The following is a 23856-nucleotide window of genomic DNA, read 5'->3' as shown; positions in this document are numbered from 1 at the left end:
AACTCATTATTTCAAATGTTTAAAATAAAACATATGTCTGAATTCAATTTCACTATTATATTTTAAGAATTGTAGAAGGAGGGAGGACATGGCACAGGGAGAAACTCCCCTGCTCCTCCTACCCAGAGTGCTATCTGGAAGCAACACTTGGAAATGAAAATTAGCTTCATTCAGTGGAGTACTTGGGAAGCATATTAAATACAAGCAGGGAAGCAATTCCTTCTTGCTGCAAATGACAGTGAAGCTTTTTTCTTTCATTTTTGCTTGATTCCTAGTTCAGTCTCACATAAAATTTTACATGGCTCTTTCTGTGGCAATTGCAGATGTAATGCCTACCATACTGGCTTATCCGTTCTCCGTGAGATTTTACCTGCCAGGAAGTACACTCAAAAGAAGACCCAGAAGAGCAACCCCGTGGGCTACTTAGATTTCATATATAACATTTCCCCTACCCTTGTTCAAAAACCTTTCTAGATAGAGATTTAAGTAAGACTACATAAGTGACATGTCATTTTTTATAAATTAAACGAGTAAACAATTTCTATAAACTTGCCATCTCTTGTATTATTATAATATATATATAAATTATAAATTAGTTTAAGAATTTGCCAGAGCTATTATTAAATTTCCCAAATTATTAAATTATTAAATTATTAAATTTCAAAAAACAATCCTCATGTATAATTATTAAATGAATTACTCAAAACATTTCTGCCATTTTGTTTTATAACTTTTCATACCAAACAGCCTTTCTTCTCTTTGTGACACACACACACACACACACACACACACACAAATAGAATGCTCCAAATGAAAAGCAGAGCTTGTAGAGTGAGAGAATAATTTGAGATGGTTTTCATTTTAAGATTACTTTTTTTTTTAAGTTTTGAAAGTTATGCCTTTTTTTCATTGAGGAGAGTTCTGGTACAAGTTCAATTAATAATTGTAATAGATGGATGTACAGAAGGTAATGAAATGTGAATGTTCATGATTCCCCTGTCAGCTTCTGACCCACTGTGCTTTGCTTTCATAGGAGACAGCACATGAATTAGAAGCAGCTGCAAAACTTATGACAGAGAAAAATGAATTTGAACCTGATGAAGTGGCATTGCTTTCTTCTAAAGCTAAATGGCTAGAGGAAGAATTAAAAATACTTGGCCAAAGCATCGGCTCCAGGTCACAAGTCCTGCAAACTTATGTGGCATTTCTAAAGTCCTCAGAAGAGGTATGGTGCCCATGTGCGGACCTTCTTCAGCAAGGTGGACTCTGCCCTTCTTCCTGCTTTCTCTGGGGATAGAAGCCCTGCTGGGTGGTCCCGTATCCTCCGCTCCCATGCGTGTACTCACTTACTGGCCCTTTATTCTCCAAGGCACCATACAAGAACTCAAAGAGTAGGTTGTTTTCCTAAAAAATAATGCAAGTGTTGGGTGTAGATATATTCACAAATAAGCAAGGTGGTTGTATTGGAACGCTTTTTACTGTGGCCTACAAGCATTTATAATATCCTAAACAGAGAACAAAATTATTTAAAAATAAGTCATCTTCCACCATGGATCTCTTTGAATACTCAACAATTACTTCGATTCATTTAAAATGCATACACAGAATCAGAAATTATGGGCTTTTGGGTCGTCTCAGATCTGTCTTGTTTGATGCCTTTTTTTAAAAATTTTTTATTGTTATGTTAATCCTATAACAAGTTTACCTCGGAGAGCTTCTTCTGAGGCACTATTTTGACAGGGTCGTACTAGAGAATCTGTGAAATTCCCTCCCGCAGACTACGGTTCCATCTCTCAGAGGTCCCAGTCTCTGGGAGATGGTATCAGTAATGGAGAAGGGCTAGGGTGCCACCTAGGAGCACGCACACTCTGCCACTCTCAGGGAGGCGGGCACTGGCCTAGCGGGAGGTAGAGCCTACACGGTCCACTCCGGGGTTAAGCCAACCAAAGTTAGGGAGCATGCTCGAATTTTTCTCACCCCCACCCTCCCACTGTCACCGGTCCCACCCCCACCCCCAGCCCACCAGCGTCCTGCCTAAGCACATCTCCTCTGTCAGCTCTCGTTCTGTAATGTTCTAAATTCTCACCCCTCGGGAGGAAGGCCATGCCCAGTCCCAGCAAATCTCAGGTAACCACTGCCCCTGTTCCATGTCTTTACTCCACCTTTTGTCACCTAAACTTTTATTTAGTTTTTCTTAGCCCTGAACCCTTATGGTTTGGGAAAGGTATTGCAATTGACAGGATTATCCTGTTGAACATTTTTATTCGGAACTTCAAATGGTGGAGAAGGTACAAAGAAATGCTGTTTTCTGTGTCTTCATTGCCAAAAATGCACCTGCTTGGCTTCTACTTCAGCATCTACTTCCATGGCCGGCTCTGGCCTTTGGGACCAAGAGCCTCTCTAGGGCTGGACCTTAGCTTTGCAAGAAACACTTTCTCAGAAGGACCTCACATCTTTCCACCCTCCCTGTGTTCACTAAATCTGTTTTGCTCCCTGGTGGAGCCTTCTGTCCTTCTCATCTTGGCGGTGCTCTCAGTCCGTCACCCTCCGACCCCCTCAGGCTTTCCTTCTTTCCTCACCAGCTCCTGGTTATTCATTTCCAGCCCACTCTCCATCCTGTCATCACCCTGCCATCCACCCTGACTCTCCCTGCCAATTCCCAATACCAGGCCAAACCAACCCTCTGTTTACTCAGCTTTCAGACACTCCTATGGAAAATCATACAGTTGTGCTGATTGGCACTGTTACAATGCATGGGTGCCTGCCTCCACCGGGGTCCCTGTACACTCCCTTGTTGGCGCCCATTCAGTAGTGATTCGCAAACATCTTATCCCAGTTTCCATCCCTAAATCTCAGCCAAGGCCCTTTCCTTGTATGTGACTGACACATATGACACAAAAAAACCTTGACCTCCTTCGACTTCCAAACCTATTGACACATGGCATCCCCCAGTTGCCAATAACATGAAGCCTCTATTTGTGCCCAACATGAATCAGCCGTCAGTCCTTCCCTGCACGTGCCTATGCCCTTCAGAATCAAGCTTCAGCTAGATCCATCCTCCACTTGTTCAAATCTGCTTTTTCCATTGCTTCCTTCTTGTGGGTCTACAGCCATGGCTGATGGTGTTACCCTCACCAAGGCTGCCACTCTGTAGTTGTCCTTCCCTTCACGCCCGCGCTCTCCAAACGGGAAGATGACACTTCTCGCCTCTGCCTGCCTGTCCTCCCCAAGCCTCACCCCGCTGCCTCTAGTGTATTCCCTCTTCAGTCCTGCCATTTACCACCCTTTCCCTCCATTGACATTGTCCTGATAAGCTACTTGCTAGTTGACAAATGAGATGCTGTATTTTCAGTCCTCATCCCCGTTAATCTCTCTGCCACATTTAACTCTCTCACTCTCACCTCCTGTGACTTTTTAGAAGGCAGATTTGTTGAAGTACAATTTACATAGGATAAATTTCCCCTGTTTTAGAGTGTGAGGAGTTTTAGTATATTTATAGAGCTGTGCAGGCATCGCTACACTCCAGTGTTAGTATATTTCCATCACCCCAAATAGGGGCCTGCTGCATACTTTTAGTCAATCCTGGCTTCCATCCTCCAGCCTCAGGCAAGCACAGAAATGCTTTCTGTCTCTGTAGATTTACCTTATTTGGATATCAACTTAAGTGGCATCATCTTGTCTACTTCTTTATCTGTTCCTTCTCCTTTTTCCTCATTTAGTTTGCTGTTTCTGAAGCGTGGTGAGTCATGGAGCTCTTACCTGTGCTCTCTTTTGGACATGCTATACACTTTCTATACAAAATCACACCCCTGCCTATGGTTTTATTACACTAATAACTCAAAAATGGTTCCTCAGCCCCCTCTCTTCCAAGCCCCAGACCAATGCTTTCAACTTCCAATCATACTAATTCCCTATATATCCTGTAGGCTCGTAAAGCTCAACAAAACACAACCAGTTATCTGTTTTTCAAACGTGTTTTTCTTCTGTGTCTTGGCATTGGATTAATGACCCCATCAGTTTTCAGAAGTCCCATGTAGAAGCTTCAAAGTCTTTTCCAAGACCTCTCTCAATGAGCACTTGTTTTGTATGAGCCCCATTCTTTTCATTCCTGATTTCATTTATTTACTTAGAGATTTTATTCACTTATTCGAAAGTGAGAGAGAGAGCACAAGCGGGGGGGGGAGGGGTAGAGGGGGGAAGGAGAAGCAGACCCCAGGGAGGCTGAGGGGGTCTCAATCCCAGGACCCTGGGATCATGACCTGAGCCGAAGGCAGATGTGTAACCAACTGAGCCACCTAGGCGTCCTCATTCCTGATTTCGTTTAATCCTTATAACACCTCTATGTTTAGTTACTATTATTCCTCTTTTACAAATAAGGAAAACTGAGATTCTAAGAAGTTAGGGTATCCAAGATCAAACAGCTAGTAAATGTCAAAGCTGAAGTTTAATCCCTAGCCTCCTCCCTTTGGTCTTTTCTTGTATCGAAGGCCATGCTATCCCTTGTTTATCTATAGGGACAACCTAAAAGATTTCTGAATTCCCCTTCCCCTCCACCTGAACCATCACTTCCTCAGTTCAAGCCCTCACCATCTCTTGCTCAGCTTAAAGAAGTTGTCTTCTGCCTGTTTGGCTTCCTGTAATTATCCGCTTCACTCCTTTCAAAAAATGGTCATTCTAAAGCAAATCTGATCATGTTACCTCTTGACATTCAGGTAATATGACAAATGTAATTTGTGAAACAAATTATAAATAACTTTTACTAAAAATGGGTGATGGGTATTAAAGAGGGCACGTTCTGCATGGAGCACTGGGTGTTATACGCAAACAATGAATCATGGAACACTACATCAAAAACTAATGATGTAATGTATGGTGATTAACATTACATAATAAAATTTAAAAAAAAAAGAAAAAATGGATGAAGTATTGAAGTTTATCATTAATTCCCTTAAAGCATAAACTAGTACAGATTCAAGGGAATTCCCATAAATGGCATCATTCTCATTTGCATTCAAGTTTCTTTGAGCCATGGAAAAGGAGGATGAATTAAAATTTATGTTTTGAGAGTTGCACATAACCGACAGCCCATCAAATTGACACCCCAGCCTGTAGCGTGCAGCCCCATAGAAGTGCTGATAGTTGCCATGCTGATTTTCAACCATTGTGACAGCTATCAGTTGTTTCAAACTAATGAGAATCTGTCACATCATGTTGGTTAGAGTAGAAAACAAGTTGAAACCTGCTGGCCAGCTTTATCCAGCACCGTGATTCCTCTAGCTTCTTTCTTAACCACTCAGCTCGTGCAACCTGAACTTCACTCACACTACGATCTTTTATGGCGCTCTGAACCAGCCAGTGTTTTCACACTTGTGCCTTCACACTTGTTAACCCTTCCATCTGGGATCCCCTTCTACTGCCTCTTACCCTGGACAATTCTGAAAGACACAGGTCTTTCAAAGGTCACTTCCTTTGGGTAGTTCTTCCCTATTTATTCCATGTAGAGTTGGTAGTCCCTCCTCAGCGGGCCCATAACATTGTGTGTATACTTGTCTTTGTGTTAACGATAATTTGCTTATGGTTTTCTTTCTCCCAGAACTATCTTTGGGAACCCAAGGAAATGAATCCTTAATTCTTTTTTTTTTTTTTTCAAAGACTCTATTTATTTATTTGACAGAGAGAGAGACAGCGACAGAGGGAACACAAACAGGGGGAGTGGGAAAGGGAGAAACAGGCTTCCCGCCGAGCGGGGAGCCTGATGTGGGACTCGATCCCGGGACTCCAGGATCATGACCTGAGCCGAAGGCAGTCGCTTAACCAACTGAGCCACCCAGGCGCCCCAATCCTTAATTCCACCAGGGAAACTTAGGAGCCTCCATGGAGGAGGTAGCCATTTCACTAGTTCATGAAGGATAAGTAGAAAATTAAGGAAAGCTCATTCTAGGCTGAGGAAACAAGCATCAGCAAAACAGAAGCATGAATAAATGTAAAATGGGAAATGAGAGTAGAACTTCTGTTTCTGAGCACCATTTGCAGGCCCACCTATTAAGTTCATTTAAATGATGAATGATGTTAATATCTTTAAAATATGGTGACTAACCATTGCCTGAAATTTCTCACCTTGTTTAGATTGCTTTTGGTAGTTATGAGCTCTTTGAGTCTTGTTCTATTGGCCATTAAATATTACTCAAAATGCATAAAAGCTTGTGTCAGAATTTTTCTATTTCTACATTACCCAATTACATATTAATCTATAGTTCTACAGGCACATTTGATTTTATATAAGCTCTGATCAAAGAGTGATTTAAAATAATCTAGTACTGCTAGCATTGGTTAGCAAATGAGAAAATATAGTTTTAGGCAGGCGAAGTAATGTACCTCAGTAAGATAAGCCTATGGAGGCAGCTTAATATTAATACTTGCACAGAAAATTAGTAATTGTTTGTACTTTTTTATTCTGGTTTATCACTGATTAGAAGGAAATTGTGATTAATAATTATAAATAATTTTTCACTGGCTTACCTTTCTTTCCTTCTGATTTGTATTCCCTGGTTGTGTGTGTGTGTGTGTGTGTGTGTGCATGCACGTGTGTATGTATCTTCCTTCTGAATTATAAAACTCAGCTTTAAGGGGACCCACACTGGTCTTTGACACAAATTGTCCCCAGTTGCAAAACATGCACATATGTAATACATAAATATGGTTTTGGCTATGGTAACTAGGTCTTATGGGTAACAAACTTGTCAGCTTAATTTGCTGCTGAGGGGTAGTCCTATCTGTCAACAACCTAAATGGATTTTCGTGTCTTTTCAGTAATTGACAATATTCAATAATAACTTAAAGAATTCTGAAATGTAGTTTCTGTTTAATTTTTATATAGGTTTTTACTAGAATCTACTGCTATTTTTCTTTCTTTTTTTTTTTTTTTAAAGATTTTATTTTTATTATTTATTTGACAGAGAGACACAGCGAGAGAGGGAACACAAGCAGGGGGAGTGGGAGAGGGAGAAGCAGGCTCCTCGCTGAGCAGGGAGCCCGATGTGGGGCTTGATCCCAGGACCCTGGGATCACGACCTGAGCCGAAGGCAGTCGCTTAACCGACTGAGCCACCCAGGCGCCCTCTACTGCTATTTTTCTTTAAAAATGTTTTTAAGTGTTCTTAATTTTCATTTATATTCTCCTTTTTTTTTTCTTTTTCTTTTAGGTACAGGAACAGTGTCAGAGCCTAAAGGAGTTTTACCAAACTGAAATCCTGCAGAAGGAAGGAGATGATGCTGAAGCCAAGCATCGATCTGACTCAGCTGAGAAGCAATGGCAGCTGTTTTTGAAGAGGAGTTTTTTAACTCAAGACCTAGGGCTTGAGTTCCTTAATTTAATAAATATGGTAAGAATGACATTAAATGTGTTACACCTTCTGCAAGGATACCTTGTCAAAGTCAAAACCATAAATTCAAAAGTCCATCTGTCTGCTAATCAGCCTTGCTGGTTTAGGAAGTTGTTTTTGGTTTTATTATTTTTTTTTAGCTTTATTCAACCCAGAACAGTCCTAAAGCTGAGCATTTATATGCTTATTTGGTCTTAGACCTCCTATTCATTTCTAGTGAAGGCTATTTTAACTATTAAGAAGAAAGAGTGACTATAATTCAAATACAACATTGCCATTATTACATAGAGACCTCAGTAGAAGTCCATCCGAAAGTTGTATTATTTTGAGAGCGTGCAACAAGGTCCTTACAAAATTTCCAGGGGTTAAAGGCAACATCTAGGGTGAATCATCATTTTGAAGAATTTCTTACCATAGCAGATCTTTTCATAGTAAAACTCCATTGTATTTAGAAATGTACTTCAAAATTTTAGTTGTCGAGTTGTATCTGTAAAATACTAGAATTTTTATATCAACCCATGACCCATATAAAGTTCTCTACAGAGTTTGAAAAAAAAGGCTAATCCACCTCTCCTTTAATACCTCAAGTATCTTCCTAATGAAACTGCTCATTTTGTTGTTACAAAATTCCAGCTACTAGAAACCTTTTTTTTTTTTTAATGTTAAGCCAAATCTGTCTTCATATCTCTTTCCAACCCTCTGTAGCTACACAGGGGAAAAAAGTGTTCATATTTCATTCTTCTCACACATGAAAGTCCTTCAAACACTGAAAATAGTTGCTATGTCTAATCTGGGTTTTTCCAGTAGCTAACCACATAGAAATCCTTTCTATCATTTATGAGATAGCTTCGTTTCTTTCCATCCTAATTCTCCCTCCCAGAATTTTCTATGGTTTGTCAAAATCATTCATAAAATGTAACCAAAAAGTGAGGTCCAACTTCAACACAAAGTACAAGAAAGTGGACATCATTCTTTACTAAGGAGACCTAAGATTATGCTAACATTTTTAGCAATAATTTCACTTTGCTGGCTCATATTAGGCTTGTGATCAAATAAAACTCCCCTTACATTTTCATTGCAATTCCTACCAAGCTACTTCTCTCCCATCTTATATTGGTCAGGCATTTATCTTTTACATACAAATGCAGGCCTTTATATTTATTCCTATTTAATGTCCTTTTGTTAGTCTTCACCCATGATTCCATCTTGTTAAAATAATTCTGAATCTGCTCTCTTTTCTGAATTTAATTCTATACATTTTATAAGTAGGCCTTCTGTGGCTGCAAGTAGATTTTTAATAAAAGTGTCTAGGGGCAAGTCGACTTCCCAATCCATTAAGCCATCACTTGATTAACCCGTTTATTAAACGGTCATGGACACTTCCAATAGTACTTCATTTCAACCACTAATTCACAACTTTTTTCCTAAGTCTGTCGTGAGCGAGATAGCACAAAAGAGTGCCTACCTACCAATTATCCTATCAATTACGTAAGTATAATTTGGCATAAATCAGGTTGACTCCTTGTGATCGAGGAATTCTTTCCAAAGTTCTCACAAACTACTTGATCCATAATAAACTTATTGCACTGATTTTCAGTGTAAGGCTTACCAGTCTGTAAATGATGTAGACCATCCTTTTCCCCCTTGTGAAAATTAGGGCATTTTCCTTTTTCTAACTTTCTGGCCCTTCTCTTATTTTGTGTCGATTTGCAAAGATAACTGACATCTGCAATTTTCCCAGTACTCTGAAATGTGATGAGTCTCAGTCTGGAGTCTGAATTCATTTGGAAGAGTTAGGTTCTATAACTATTCTCATCACTTTGAGCTACAATTTTCTCTTTTTTTTTGTGATTTTTTTTTATTATATTATGTTCAGTTAGCCAACATATAGTACATCATTAGTTTTTGATGTAGTGTTCAATAATTCATTGGTTGCATGTGCAATTTTCTCTTTATCTACTCTCTCCACTTTTACTGTTTGAAGACTATTCTTATTAAATCTATGAGGAAACAAAATAAGTATTAAATAGTGCTAATTTATCTAATGCTGTTCTTAAGCATCAGAGAAAACTTGCTAAGCAATTTGCCCATGTTCTTATGTTACACAAGTGCTTTATTGTAAAAACTAATTAAGTTATTTTTCATTTGGAACATTTAGAACACGTATTATCTATCTATCATCTTTTACATTTTTACTCAGTCTCTTGATTGTGCACTTCTCTAATTTGTATTCACAATGGAATTCAAATATTTGCAAGCTACATTTTTATGTCTATCCTTTTTATTACTAACTTCATTTCAGAAATTTATTTTTCAGTTCTGAAATTTCCAGTTGGATCTTTTTTTATTAGATTTCAATTGCCAGTGAAATTCTCTCTCTTGTCCTCTCCATCTCTCCTGTACTTTCTTGACCATATTAATCATGGATATTTTAAAGTGTTTGTTGGCTAATTCCAATATCTGGGCCTGGAGTTGTTTCTGTTGTCTACTTTTCTCTTGGTTTCCAATCATGTAGTCCTGTGTTGGCAGGACCCATGAATCAAATCTATCAAATCTCAGACATTATGTATGAAACACATGCTTTACCCCGAGGTCCTTACCACTTTCATATAATAAATTCCTCCTTAGTGATAAGAATTAAGATCCACATAATAGTTAACTTTAATGGTTCAGTGACATTCTGAGATAAGAAATTATTGGTAAAGCAAGTAAAACACATTTTTAATCCTCTTCATATTTTTTGGACCTTTAGGCTTTTAAACAAACATTATTGTTGAAATGTGGTAACCAGTTTTGTTGTTAAAAGGAAGAAGGCCAACTGGCATTTTCCACTGAGTGTCCTGCTCTTGATTAGGTTGCTGTGGCTCATCTTTTCAAGCTTGAAACTGAAAAATTTTCAGTTCATCTAAAAAAAATCATCAAGATCAGAGAAATTGATTTAGGTGAGAAATCTGGCAGACATCTTGATGAAAGTGTCAATTTACTAATTTATAGTGATGAATATCAAAGATGCTATCCAGGTTACTGCCTTCCTGTTATCGTCGTATCTAGAAAACAAAACACACCATTAACTGTGCCTGAATTCAAATGGAAAATGGGTAATTTAGTACCCTATTAGATAAGATTATGACAAATTTTTCCATGCCCCTACACAGAAGTAGGGTGAGTATTGTGTTTACTAACTAGACCTTGGACAAATTATTTAATCTTCCTGAGTGGTCAAAATTTTAAGTCTGCCAAGTGCATCATCACTCTTCTTGAATCCTGCTAGCTAGACAGCAACAAATACTACTGTGCTCTCCCTTTTCCAGACCTCACTCGAATCATGCCCTGTAGATTTTGCTTGACACTGATATGCTGCAATTTCCAAGTTTACATTAAATTATATGTTATATTTTGATTAATAGTTACTTAATAGTATGTGAGAGATACCCTAACTTTATAGCATAGGTAAAAAAAAAATATTATTTGGAATGGGTTTTGCTGAAGTTGTCTAGTATCTTTTATGATATATTAGAATCTTGTTAACCATAATTGCAGCATATATCATTTTATTTCTGAACCCCCAAATTCATGGGAGGAAATCTCATTTAGGACCTGCAATTATATTCTTTTGTAATTAATCAGTACTTTATTATGTCTAAATTGATATAAAAATATAAATATGAAATATTGATGTCCTTTAAAATAATTTAAAAATAAGATGGAGTTTTAAAATATTGTTGCATATTTATGACACTATCTTCTGACTACAGTTTAAAAGATCCCTTGACTTTTAGATACCTAGCTGTAATTGCAATTATAGACAACCATGCATATTTGCTCCTTAGAAATTTAATGATTTATTGAGAAAGGCTGGCCATCAAAGTAAAAACCATTGTTTTGTCAACCAAATATTCAAATATCACATTTTGTATGTGCAAACATAAAAAAAACACTAGGTCTTACTCTTTACTTCTCTTATCCTTCTGCCTCCAATTGAATTTCCCCTTGTTTAAAAACAGTGTTTAAAGGTTTTCCGATCAGTCAACCAGAACATATAGAAGTTGGGAAAAGGGCTCTGCATTTAGATATTGTGATTCTAGTGCATAAAAGAGATACAAATATAGAGATATATAGACGTATACATTTCAGTTCTCACAAAAGGGAGTAACTTCAAGCACGGTTCACAAGAAAAATTTAAAATAATCATAGTATATACAATGGGATAGTTTAAAGAGAAAAACAGACCCCTCATATTCCTGATACAAGATTTTGACACATTCTAATGAGTGTGTTAAAAATTAAAGGTGGACTACACTTCAAAACTTATGCATTAAAATAATCTTGACTTCAACATTTCTGGATCCTGGTGCTCATTCTATCACCCCTTAAGCCCTAGGAAATAACCAGACCCTGGCCAGGGGTGCGAGGGTTGGGACTCAAACACCACTGAGGTTTTGAAGAACTCAGGACCTGGTGTCCAAGCATAGAATATAGGTTCTGAGAGCCCCACTGTGCCTTCACACAAGCATTCCAGACTTGTCCTGATATCAGAACTGTGCCCTGCATTGGCTATGATCAGGTGTTTGCCTCCTAAAATAGTGTATGCAAAAATGTTGTGTCTCTTGGGAAAGAAAAGCCATTATACGGATTATTAATTTAACAGGCAAAAAGGGATGAAATATTAAATGCGAAAAGTGAAGTGCACTTTATGGAGAACACTATGGAAAGCCAGAAGGCAGAAAGAGAAGAACTCAGCCACCTTCGGATGACATGGCAACTTAAAGCCATTGCAAGCAAGCCTGTGAAACAGCAGTGGGGAGCATTCAAAGAACAACTTAGAAAGGTACAGGAACATGCAGTGGATATTATTAAGTCTTAAAAACGAATGAAATTCTGACATATGCTGTAGCATAGAAGAGACTTTAAAACATGATGCTAAGTGAAATAAGCCAGTCACAAAAGGGTAAATGTTGTATGATCCCACTTACATGAGGTACCGAGAGTCAAGTTCATAAAGAGAGAAAGCAGAATAGAGGTTACCGGGGCTGAGGGAAGAAGGGATGGGAGTTACTGGTAAATGGGTACAGAGTTTAGTTTGGGATGATAAAAAGTTTTGGAGGTAGATGGTGGCGGTGGGTACACACTAATGTGAATGTCCTAATTCCACCAAACTGCACAGTTAACAATTAGTTAGAATGGTAAATTTTGTTATGTATATTTTACCACAATAAAACCAGAACCAAGTAAAGGAAACTCAGGGCCTGCACTTTTGTTCACTGGTGATTTAGAACCTCGAACTCACTTGAGGTAGTGAGTGTTTTCATGGGGATGGAAAAGTTCGATGACATACTAGTCATCGCTGGAATGGTCATTACATATTTGCTGGTGGTATCAAAGAGAACAAACTCATGACTATCTGATGTTTATTTCAGACTACTTACAACTTACAACTTCTTCAGGAAGCACTTATGCCTGTGTCTGCTCTTGACCTTGGAGGGAGCCTCCAGACCATTTTAGGTCTACAGAAAAAATGGAACGAAATGAAGCCTCAGCTCCAGGTGAAGAAACAGACTGATAGACTTGGGTGAACGGGAAAAAAATAAAAAACTGAGGCTTTCAGAGGGGAAGGGGGTGGGGGGATGGGTTAGCCCGGTGATGGGTATTAAAGAGGGCACTTATTGCATGGAGCACTGGGTGTTATACACAAACAATGAATCATGAAACACTACATCAAAAACTAATGATGTACTGCATGGTGACTAACATAACATAATAAAATTAAAAAATAAATAAAACATAAAATGGATTGCCATATGACTTAGCAGTTGTACTCTTGGGCATTTATCTCAGAGAAATGAAAACTTATGTACTAAATACTATGTACACAAATATTTATAGCAGCTTTATTCAAAATAGCCCCAAACTAGTAACTACCCAAGATGTCCTTCAACAGGGAATGTTTAATGATTAAACTAAACAGCCATGTCATGGAATACTACACAGCAATAAAAGGCATGAATGATTGATATACACAACAGCCTGGATGAATCTCAAGGGAATTGGCTGAATGAAAACAGCCAATCCCAAATGTTGTTTATTGTGTGATTCCTTTATATAATGTTCTTGAAACAACAAAACTTGAGAGATGGAGAACAGATTACTGGTGTCAGAAGTTAGGGATGGATAGGGGAGGAAATCATTATAAAGGGAGCCATGTGGTGATTGAATAATCCCTTATCTTGATTGTGGTTGTGGTTACATTAAGCTACACATGTGATAAAATTGCCTAGGACTACACATATACACAGACACACAGACACACACACAAGTGCATGTGTAATTGGAGAAATCCAAAACAACTCTGTGGATTATACGAATGTCAACTTCCTGGTTTTTATCTTGTACAAGATGTTAACTTTGGGGAAGAGAAGACTGGAGAAAAGGAGCATGGAACTTCCCTGTACAATTCTTTTTTTTTTTTTTTAAGATTTTATTTATATATTTGACGGAGAGAGACACAGCAAGAGAGGGAACACAAGCAGGGGGAGTGGGAGAGGGAGAAGCAGGCTTCCCGCCCAGCAGGGAGCCCGATGTGGGGCTCGATCCCAGGACCCTGGGATCATGACCTGAGCTGAAAGCAGACACTTAACGACTGAGCCACCCAGGCGCCCCTCCCTGTACAATTCTTTGTAATTTTCTTTGAATCTATGATTATTTCAAAATAAAGATGTTAAAAGACAACACAAAACAAAATGAAACTGTTCAGTTGAGGTTTACCTAATTAATTTTCACAGACGGGTGAATTACTTTTTTTTTTAAACAAAAACATTGCTTGTCTAAAACTCCACTTTAAAAAGACATTTTTCTTACTGTTGTTCTCACTGTTCTGTATTTGATGAGACACAAACATTCAGTCCACAAAATGTCCTTAATATATTCTTATCTTAGATTATTTTAATTTATGTTAAATTATTTCCTTATTAATGTATTTATCACATATATTGACTCTAATTATTTCCCTAAGAGGTATAGACACATTTTAGATGAAGACATCTGAGAGCAAGGATGGGCAAGCTCTGACACAGAGGCCCTCCTGCCCTTTGTCCCCGAAATTGCCACTATGATGTCACTGTCCCCGCCCACTGGCACCCCAGGTTCCCAACACCCTCCCAGGAATCTTGCTGTGCTCTCCCCGTTCTCCCTCTCAGAGAGCCCTCAGGAGATGAGATAAAACCATGAGTCATGTTCCCAGGCCCTGACTCTGAATGCATTCCATACCCTCCACCTGCTGCGGCTCCTAAACCTGATACAGCTGCCAAAAGTGATTGCTGGTCATGCTGTCCTCCTGCCTGGCTTCTTGTTCTTTGCTGCAAAGTCAAGCTATCTGCGTTTCTGTTGGTCACAACTTCCTAAGTGTTGGCCTTAAAGAATGCTGAATCAGAAAATGAAAGATTCCTTTGAGGAATATCTATTTTAGATTCTTTAAAATAAAACTGATATCATGGATAACCAGCCCCCCGCATAAAAACACACCATTGTAGCCCATGGTGAATGAGTTCTTGTAAAATCTTAGAAAATTCAACTACCCTACGTGTTAGGTACTTTGATATACCCTGTGTTATATATGCCTATTTGCATTTCATGTTTACATGCGTGCACATGCCCCTGCACATGTGTGAGTGTGTAAATCCCTCAAAGTCAGGGGCCATTTCCAAGCTTTGTTAGTTCTGTCACTGTGACGTGCATATATTTGATGTCCCCATGCTTGATTTCAACTTGAAGACCTTTCTGTTACTCTTCTGCAAATTATTTCCTTTGCCTAAATCATTTCCATTACTTTTTTCCTTGATAGAAGAAGATCCATCCCTGATGTTATAGTGACTTCCTCTTTGAGTTGTCCACCCTTTGCAAGTTCTATCCCAGAATCTGGATTCCTATAAGGGATCTCTGAGCAGTGCTGGGTAAAAAGGAAGCTGCTTTATCCCTCCCTACATATGGTGGCTATTTGTGGATTCTGGGATGACCATTTTTTTTTAAAGATTTTATTTATTTATTTATTTATTTATTTGAAAGAGAGAGAGAAACAGCATGAGAGGGAAGAGGGTCAGAGGGAGAAGCAGGCCCCCCGCTGAGCCGGGAGCCCGATGTGGGACTCAATCCCAGGACTCCGGGATCATGACCTGAGCCAAAAGCAGTCGCTTAACCAACTGAGCCACCCAGGCACCCTGGTGGATTATGGGATGACCATTTTTAAAGCAGCATATCTACCACATGGCTCAGCTGGTAGTTCACTCCGACCATTCTGTTATTCTAGAGGACAAATAATTCCCCCAATATATTTTTAGACTTGCCTTCTCTGGTGTTTTTACCACACTGCCTGATTCTAGTCTGTATTAAATATCAGAGATGGTCATGGCTTCACAGAATATCTAAAATACATTCAGTTAACAGATAACTGGAGTACTTGGTGTGCCACAGAAATAGGTGACTTTGTAGTTTACCAGCTGGCTTTGAAACAGGTTTTTTTGTATTGCTGATAATTTTTTTTTTTTAATTTCTGAGAAGTTGGGGATAGAATAATGTATCCTTAGCATCAAGCACAAAGCTTGGATTTGCAGGGATGGGGTGGGGCTGACAATAAATAATTGTTAACAAATGAGAGAATGATTTGTGATTTAGGTCTTCCTATAGTCAGTTATAAAGTAAAAAGCTCCCTAAAGGTGGATATTTTTATTGCTTTTAACTTTTTAGCAACTGAATGATGAAGTTCAGTACATTATAAAAGAATCAGAAGAGTTAAGTGGCAAAGGAGCCCCTGTGAAAGAGAAGTCTCAACAACTAAAGGAGCTTATTCATCTCCATCAAACACAGAAAGAGAGAATCCAAGATTACCAGGATATCCTGTACAAGGTGGTCCAATTCCACCAAGTCAAGGAAAAGGTAAGACTTGTCACCAATACCTGGAAGACCCTCAGTTTTAAACTATGAAGTTAAAAATAAATTATTGTGTAAAAAAGGCCAAATTTTTTATTCTGGTATTAGGAGCTTTCCACAATCTGGCCTTTAACTTTTTTCTCACTATGCCTCTACCCTCCCTTATGATCCAGCCAAACTGAGCTCTTCTTTGTCCCTCAAAGATAGTGCACACATTCCTAACTCCAAGCCTGGACTCTCAGGCGCCATTACCTGACAGATCCTTTTCTCTCCCCTCTACTATTTAAACCCTGCCCCTGCTTCCAACAAACCTATGTCACTTGGAATGTTTTGTCTCTCTTCTAAATTTCCAGAACTTTCATTGTTTATTTCACACATTTGTCATTTTTAGCACCTTGATTCTTTTTTTTAAGATTTTATTTATTTATTTGAGAGAAAGAGTGAGAGAGAGAGAGCAAGAGTAGGGGGAGAGGGAGATGGAGAAGCAGACTCCCTGCTAAACAGGGAGCCTGATGTGGGGCTTGATCACAGGACCCTGGGATCATGACCTGAGCCAAAGGCGGACTCTTGACTGACTAAGACATGCAGACGCCCCTAGCATCTTGATTCTAAATTACTTCTTCCCCTCAACTCAAGTGTAAGCTCTTCGAGGGAAGAAAACAAATTCTTTTTGGTTTTTTTTTGTATCTCAATTAAATGACAATATGGAGTGCTCAATAGAGCTTTATAGTTATTAGCTTCTATTAACAGAAGATGGACATCTATCAATATCCCTTTAAAATAGCCTCTGAATTTACTCAGATCACAAGTCTAAATCTTGCAAAGGTTTTAAACTCTGACCAAAAAGAGTGTTTTCTTTTTTAATAGAACTGACAATGTTAATCCCTCAATTTTACCCTATCAGTTTGAAGCACTGTAACATTTTTTTGGTCTATGACACTAATAATTATAGATGGGCTTGGCAGCATTTTGATCAGGTAGTAAAATTGGTTATAGCAAGTGGGCTTTTAAAAAAAATCTATCTTCGGGGCGCCTGGGTGGCTCAGTCATTAAGCGTCTGCCTTCAGCTCAGGTCGTGATCCCAGGGTCGTGGGATCGAGCCCCGCATCGGGCTCCCTGCTCTGCGGGAAGCTTGCTTCTCCCTCTCCCACTCCCCCTGCTTGTGTTCCCTCTCTCACTGTGTCTCTCTCTGTTAAATAAATAAATAAAATCTTAAAAAAAAAAAAATCTATCTTCATAAAAAATAGGAAATCCATGTTAATTGTTAATGTCCTAAATTCCAGCTGGGTCATCTCAATAAATCAAGGGAAATGGAGTTTTTAGAAGAGCCAAAGGATCTGGATGATGCCCACGAAGCCCAGGTTCACCTCAGTCGCTCGCAGGAAAAGCAGGCACATATTGATCATCTCCATGAACTGGCCCTTTCCCTGGGAGTGGATGTCATCTCATCAGTGCTACGGCCTGTAAGCAACTTAGAACACCATCACTCACACCTAACTAAAGCTGAGAGTTGGGGTATAATATCAAAGAAACCAGGCAGATTGCCTAGTATATGTTAAATTTAAAAATACATTAAACCATTGGGATAGTTATTTGTGGTGAATCTCTACCACCTATAACAAAAGAAAAGACTTTTAAGGAGAAAAATCTGTTTATAGAAGTCTTGTTTAATACATCTATTCTCATGCTAATTAAAATGTAGAATTGTAGAGCTGTGTTGTGTAATATGGATGGCAGTCAGGTTTTCGCATTTGAAATGTGCCTAATGCAACTAAAGAACTAACTTTTAATTTTATTTATTTTTAATTAATTTAAAATTTAAAACTGACACTCACTGTAATTATGGAAAAACGTCTAAGTACGTTGGGAACAGCTTGGATATGTGAATCTACAGTTTAAACTATAAACTATGAAATTTGAATACAGATCAAGTATTTCTGATAGAAGTTTAGCAACAATTAAGAAGTGCTTGTAAGTGTGAAATACACGCTAGATTTCAAAGACTTAGTATAAAAAGCTGTATTAATATTTTTTACATTTGTTTACATGTTAAAATGATGGTATTTGGTTGAACAAACTATATTATGAAAATGAGTTGCACCTGTTTCTTTTTTACTTTTTAATATGGCTACTGGAGAATTTTTAATTTTTCATGTGGCTCAGGTTATATTTTGATTGGACCTATGCTGCTTTAGCATTTTGGATCTGGAAGGTATCCTAGAGATGATCTAGCCCAGGACACTCATTTTATAAAAGAAGGATCTGAGGCCCAGAGAAGCTGCTCTATCCATAAAAGCCCATAAAGAAGGAGCTTCCTGGCTTCACCAAAGGCTTGGGTACTCATTACTGGATCTGCTTTATGCCACTGGACTGACCTTAACAAAGGAGCCTAAAAAAGAAGAAAATATTTCCAGATCATAATTTTATAAATAACACATTGGACTCTGATTTAAAAAAAAAAAAATTCTTCTCCAAATTCCTTTTTTTTTTTTTTTTTTTAAAGATTTTATTTATTTATTTGAGAGAGAGAGAATGAGAGAGAGCACATGAGAGTGGGGAGGGTCAGAGGGAGAAGCAGACTCCCTGCCGAGCAGGGAGCCTGATGTGGGACTCGATCCAGGGACTCCAGGATCATGACCTGAGCCGAAGGCAGTCGCTTAACCAACTGAGCCACCCAGGCGCCCTTTCTCCAAATTCCTAATTTGAGGGAAGAAGAGATTGTTTATTCTATCCAATATGTATAACATAAATAAAATAACAATGGCCAATTTTACTTTAAAGTTCATTTAAGATCTCCATTAAATGATATGGAATGCAATGAACCTAAAGTGTTTTTTTTTTTTAATTTTTTAACTGAAAGACATAGAAATACAAAATATCTGTCACTGTTCATAGAATTGGTTTTTACCAAGAAGGAGTTTTCTTTTTAAAGAGTTTTATTTTATTAATAAATTTATTTTAAATAGAAAGAAAAAAGTAAGATGTGTCACTTTGCACAAATAATATTATAAATTGTTCTCCAGCCCTCATCTGGCCTTGGCCTCAGCAGCCCTCTGTGTTGAGCACAGATTGGCGCACTTGCATAATGAACCTGAGGTTAAGTTCAAGTTGACAGGAAAATTATAGTGCAGAAGCTGAATGTTTCCAATGCATATTTTATGCCTTTTGAAGTAAAAATTATACCTTATAATAAACGGCGTCTCTGAAGAGTTGGGTGTGATGAGCCAATCTTCAAAACTGTAGTTTCAAGACTAGAGTTGCAATGGTTTGCCTTCCCCAACATGCTGGTGTCTGGCTTCTTTCTGAAATCATTACATTCAAATATGCTTAAGGTAAGGTAAGCCAGGAACTGGTTTTTTAATGTCCTTTATAAGTTTCATAACGCAGGTAAATAGCATGTTCGTCTCATTGCCGTTTCACCCACTCCTTTGTCACTTTCTCTTCTCTTTCATTTTCAGAACTGCTCTAACGTTTCTGCAAAGAACCTGCAGCAGCAGCTGGACATCCTTGAGGGGGACCATGTGAACTGGCGTGCCAAAGCCCAGGAGTATGAACGGACCCTGACCTGCAGCTTGGAGTACTGCACCTCAAGGGACAAGATAAACGAGGTGGGGTGGCAGGGGTGAGAACCGACATTGTCAAAAGCTGCTCTGAACCTAAAGCACATGTCTCTTGTCTGTACGTGTGCACCCACAATCAGGAGACCTTTTATTCCACCTTGACCTTTCATCCACCAAGCACGGTCTCAGGGCTCTGAAAGTTTGAGTAAATTTCCAGCACCCAAGTCAGTATGTTGTCAATGCATAGAAAAACCTAGAATACACTATTGTGGTGTTTTATTTGCTTTCTTTCCCCCCACTCAAGCCTGTACAGCAATTGCTTGCTTGAGTGGATATAGCCCATTAGGGCAGAAAGTGTGATGCTGTCCCCATGAAGCCAGCTCCGAATTGCTGAGATTCTATTTAAGTACCATTGACTCATAGTGAAGGGGGTGCCAAGGGCCAGGGGAGCAGGCTCTTTGCCTCAGAGGCTACAAAGTATTATCACCAAAGTCAAATGGCTGGTTTCATATTTACTCAAATGGAGTGGCTTCCTGGCAAAACAACTTCTAGAGAAAAAGGAATAACAGATGAAAGTCATCCTCTACATCCATGCACCTGCTCACAAACACATAATTCCACCTACTCTCCCTCAATTCTATCTAAACCCCAACCCCCAAACATGTAGCAAGCCACAGTAACCCTCCCCTAGTTAAACTTCCCATTTAAATAAACTTATTCTGGGGAGAAAACATAGATCAGTATGGAAAATATAGAACCTGACTTTTGACTGAGAATTGACAGCAGGATACAGAGTACTGTAATGCCAGACTTATCTCCATTTAGAGCAAAATGTTTCGAGTCCATCATTTTTTGGGTACTCATTACTGAGTACAAAAATGGGTGGAGGAAAAGGAAGTGGTAAACCTTCTCAAACATTTAGTATATGCCCAATTATTTACATAATCTGGGCCCAGCAAGTATCAAATATCAGACAACATTAGCTCACGGACTCAAGTATGAGTAACTAAACTTCACTATGAGTGCTCTGAAGTGCTCCTTCCTGCAGGCCACACTTTTCTAGACCACGGGCAGGTGCAGAAAGGGAGCAGGGCTGGAAGGAAAGTGAGAGGGGCAGAGAACAGGAGAGGCCACGTGGATCCCAGGAGAGAAACAGGAACATCAACGACGACTTTCATTTTAGCTATGTGCCGCAGGACTGTAGAGTTGCTGCTCAGAGTCCATGTTCCAGGGATGCATTCTGGGCTAGGGATTCATTCGAGGTTAAACCCAGAGTGTAGCCTACCCTCTATGGCCTCTTCCAGTTTCAGCTAACAATAGTTCATTCAGGTCTTATTAAAGAAAACAATATTAAAGAAAACATTATTCTCCCCAAGGCTATAACATTTAGATTTGCAGGCTTGCAAACAATTTTTTTCCTACCTTTCCCCAAAGTTATCTTCTTTCTTCCCTTCCTTCTCCTCCTTCTCCTCCTCTCTAATCCCTCCCCCTCCTCTTCTTCTTCTTCCTTCTTCTTCTTTGGTAAACTTTTGTTTTGCCAAAAATCTTTCTCGCTGCAGGGATGCACAGCTCTGTACTAACCAAAACCACAAGCGGAGGAGGCTAAGGGTTACTCCCAGCTCCCTATAGCTCGGTTTCCATCTTCCTGATGCGCTGTGGCTTTTATGAAGCTGGGTTTCCCTGTTCAGGCCTTTCCCACAGTGGTTCTATTTACAGGTTGCCTCGTGATGAGCCTCTGCTGGGAGCCAGCTAGCTGAGATGACAGATGTCCCTTGTAGTCACAGTCGGGACACCCAAGGATTGTCTGTACCATGAGCAACCAGATACATGTGGGTTTGATTTAGGAATCAGATATCACTTTAACATGACCTTAAACATTAAGAGAACTAGTCTTCCCACTTGCTTCTACTTCATATCCAACTAATCTTTGATGTAAGTTACAATTTCATATTTAAAGGCTCTTTGAAAATCTTTGGTCCTTTTCTCCTTTTCTTTTTGTAGAAATTCAGTAGGCATGTCACAGTGTAGCATCCACACCCTGGACTTTCCAACCACAAGCCTAATGGGAAGATAATCAGAAGGAATATTTTTAGCACACTTTAGTGAAATAAATATACGTACACTCTAGTTTGTATTGTGAATATCAGAGTGCAGATGGGTAGATGCCAAGTGGTGATAATATTTATACACCTAGACATTTTTATTATATTGTCATTATTAATATTGGCATAGGTACTTAAAACATTATAAAAAATTGAAAGCAATATGTTACTCTACTTTTTTTGTATATAAAAACATTAAAGTCAGACACCCCACCAGAGAACTAGAGCAAACATTGCATTTTTTTTGAAGATTTTATTTATTTATTTGAGAGAGAGAGAGAAGGGGGGAGAGAGAGAAGCAGGCACCCCAGCTGAGCAAGGAGCCCGACACAGGGCTCGATCCCAGGACCTTGGGATCATGACCTGAACTGAAGGCAAACACCCAACCGACTAAGCCACCCAGGCACCCCAATGAATTTTATTTTTTAAGTTGATTTGGAAACACGTTGTTTTGCTTCCAGTGTGCTTCAAGTGCTTCTTGGAAGTTCACAGACTCTGGGTGGAAATAGATTTTGGAAGATCTCGACTTCGACACATCTTCCTTTTTAGAACGAGAAACTGGAGGTGTGTAGGATTTGCATTTGAACAGTGTGCTCTAGGACTACAGAGTAGTAGGTGTGTTGAGGAGTCAGCTTTGGGCCAAAAGCTCATCTATTGGTCTTCAGGCTTTACTGGGCACCAACACGATGTCACTTGCTAAACTCAGAGTCCCCACTCACTCCCTGCTTTAACACATTCAACCACGGCATGGTCTGATGCGCCATGTACCCTTCCTCTGTGCTTTCCTCTGCTAGCTTTGTTTTCTGGCATAGCCGTGACAAGCTGTTTGGATGCTCTGATACAATAGCACAGTTCATTTGGTCATTTCAATCAAATTACTTGTTGATGATGCCCTAAGTAACTTTCCTGCTTATAACTGCCCTAGAGGTACCTAGCAGAGGACTCAGTACCTCAGGGCAAAATAAAGGGAGGTGTTCTAAATGTGATTTTTTTTTTTAATGTGATATGATATTCTTTAAAGACAAAGAACCATGGTTCTGTGCCTTATCTTTGGGTAAAGTATTATTATTTTCTCATTTCATACACTACATAAGACATAGGAAATTATAAAATCTCATTTTCTCCATGTCTACCTTCACAGCCTTCAGACTGCCAGATTTCGGGAGTTTTTTTTCCACTCATTTCACACAAAGATACATTTGTATGCATAAATGTTGAATTTTACCATATATTTTCTTGCCTGGCAACATAAATAAGCTGTTAATACACAAAGCATTACAGACATTCTCTGTGGTGAGACGTGACAGAACATCATTAGTTACTCGTTCTTTTACACGTCTTCATTTAGAAATGTAATAAGTTAATATCAAGCATGTTTTCTATCTGCAACCTGACCAAAAAAATTACTTTTACATAATGTTAATGGAAATTTGTAACTGGAGTCTCATTATGGGTCACAATTACTTTGCTGAAAAAAAAAAAAAAACAGCAATGACAAAATTGGGTTGGTAGCCATTCTCTCAAAATAAGTTTTGCAAACAGAAGCTTTCATATAATTAGATTACTTTAGCCTGAAATTTTTACACTGTAGCAACATCCTACCCATTGGGAAGGAAGCAGAAAAGGATTTGGTGTATATATAGGTCTATTCCATATGTCGGAGTCTCAGGTTCCAGTTACACAAATTTTTTTGTCAATTTGGATAAGTCGGTCATCTGAGTTCCAGAGATACAAGGCAGATGAGAAGCAGCAAATTATAACAGGGGAATAGACACATACCCAACTCATGAAATCGAACTTCCTGACCTCATATAGCACTTTGCTGTTGACAAAATGACCATGGAGAGTCCCCTGCTGGCAGGATAAGAGGCAGATAAAGAGTGCCTGGATGGGT

At 38.9% G+C, this 23856-nt stretch overlaps 1 protein-coding gene across 4 annotated transcripts in view; it reads left to right on the top strand.

Annotated features, from left to right (window-relative positions):
* The window catches only part of CCDC141 (coiled-coil domain containing 141), a 187541-nt gene that overhangs the window by 128170 nt on the left and 35515 nt on the right, over window positions 1–23856 (top strand). For all 4 annotated transcript variants that reach the window (XM_078071039.1, XM_078071038.1, XM_078071040.1 and 1 more), the window contains 7 exons: window positions 1034–1225; window positions 7202–7381; window positions 12030–12209; window positions 12799–12924; window positions 16118–16306; window positions 17584–17763; window positions 19759–19908. In XM_078071039.1, the coding sequence (XP_077927165.1) occupies window positions 1034–1225; window positions 7202–7381; window positions 12030–12209; window positions 12799–12924; window positions 16118–16306; window positions 17584–17763; window positions 19759–19908 (1197 nt within the window). The remainder of the gene's footprint in view (window positions 1–1033; window positions 1226–7201; window positions 7382–12029; window positions 12210–12798; window positions 12925–16117; window positions 16307–17583; window positions 17764–19758; window positions 19909–23856) is intronic.

The sequence above is a fragment of the Halichoerus grypus genome, chromosome 4, assembly GCF_964656455.1.
Source record: "Halichoerus grypus chromosome 4, mHalGry1.hap1.1, whole genome shotgun sequence".
Classification (NCBI taxonomy): domain Eukaryota; kingdom Metazoa; phylum Chordata; class Mammalia; order Carnivora; family Phocidae; genus Halichoerus; species Halichoerus grypus.
The sequence above is the reverse complement of the archived record's forward strand: the minus strand, read 5'-3'. Positions and strand labels throughout refer to the sequence as shown.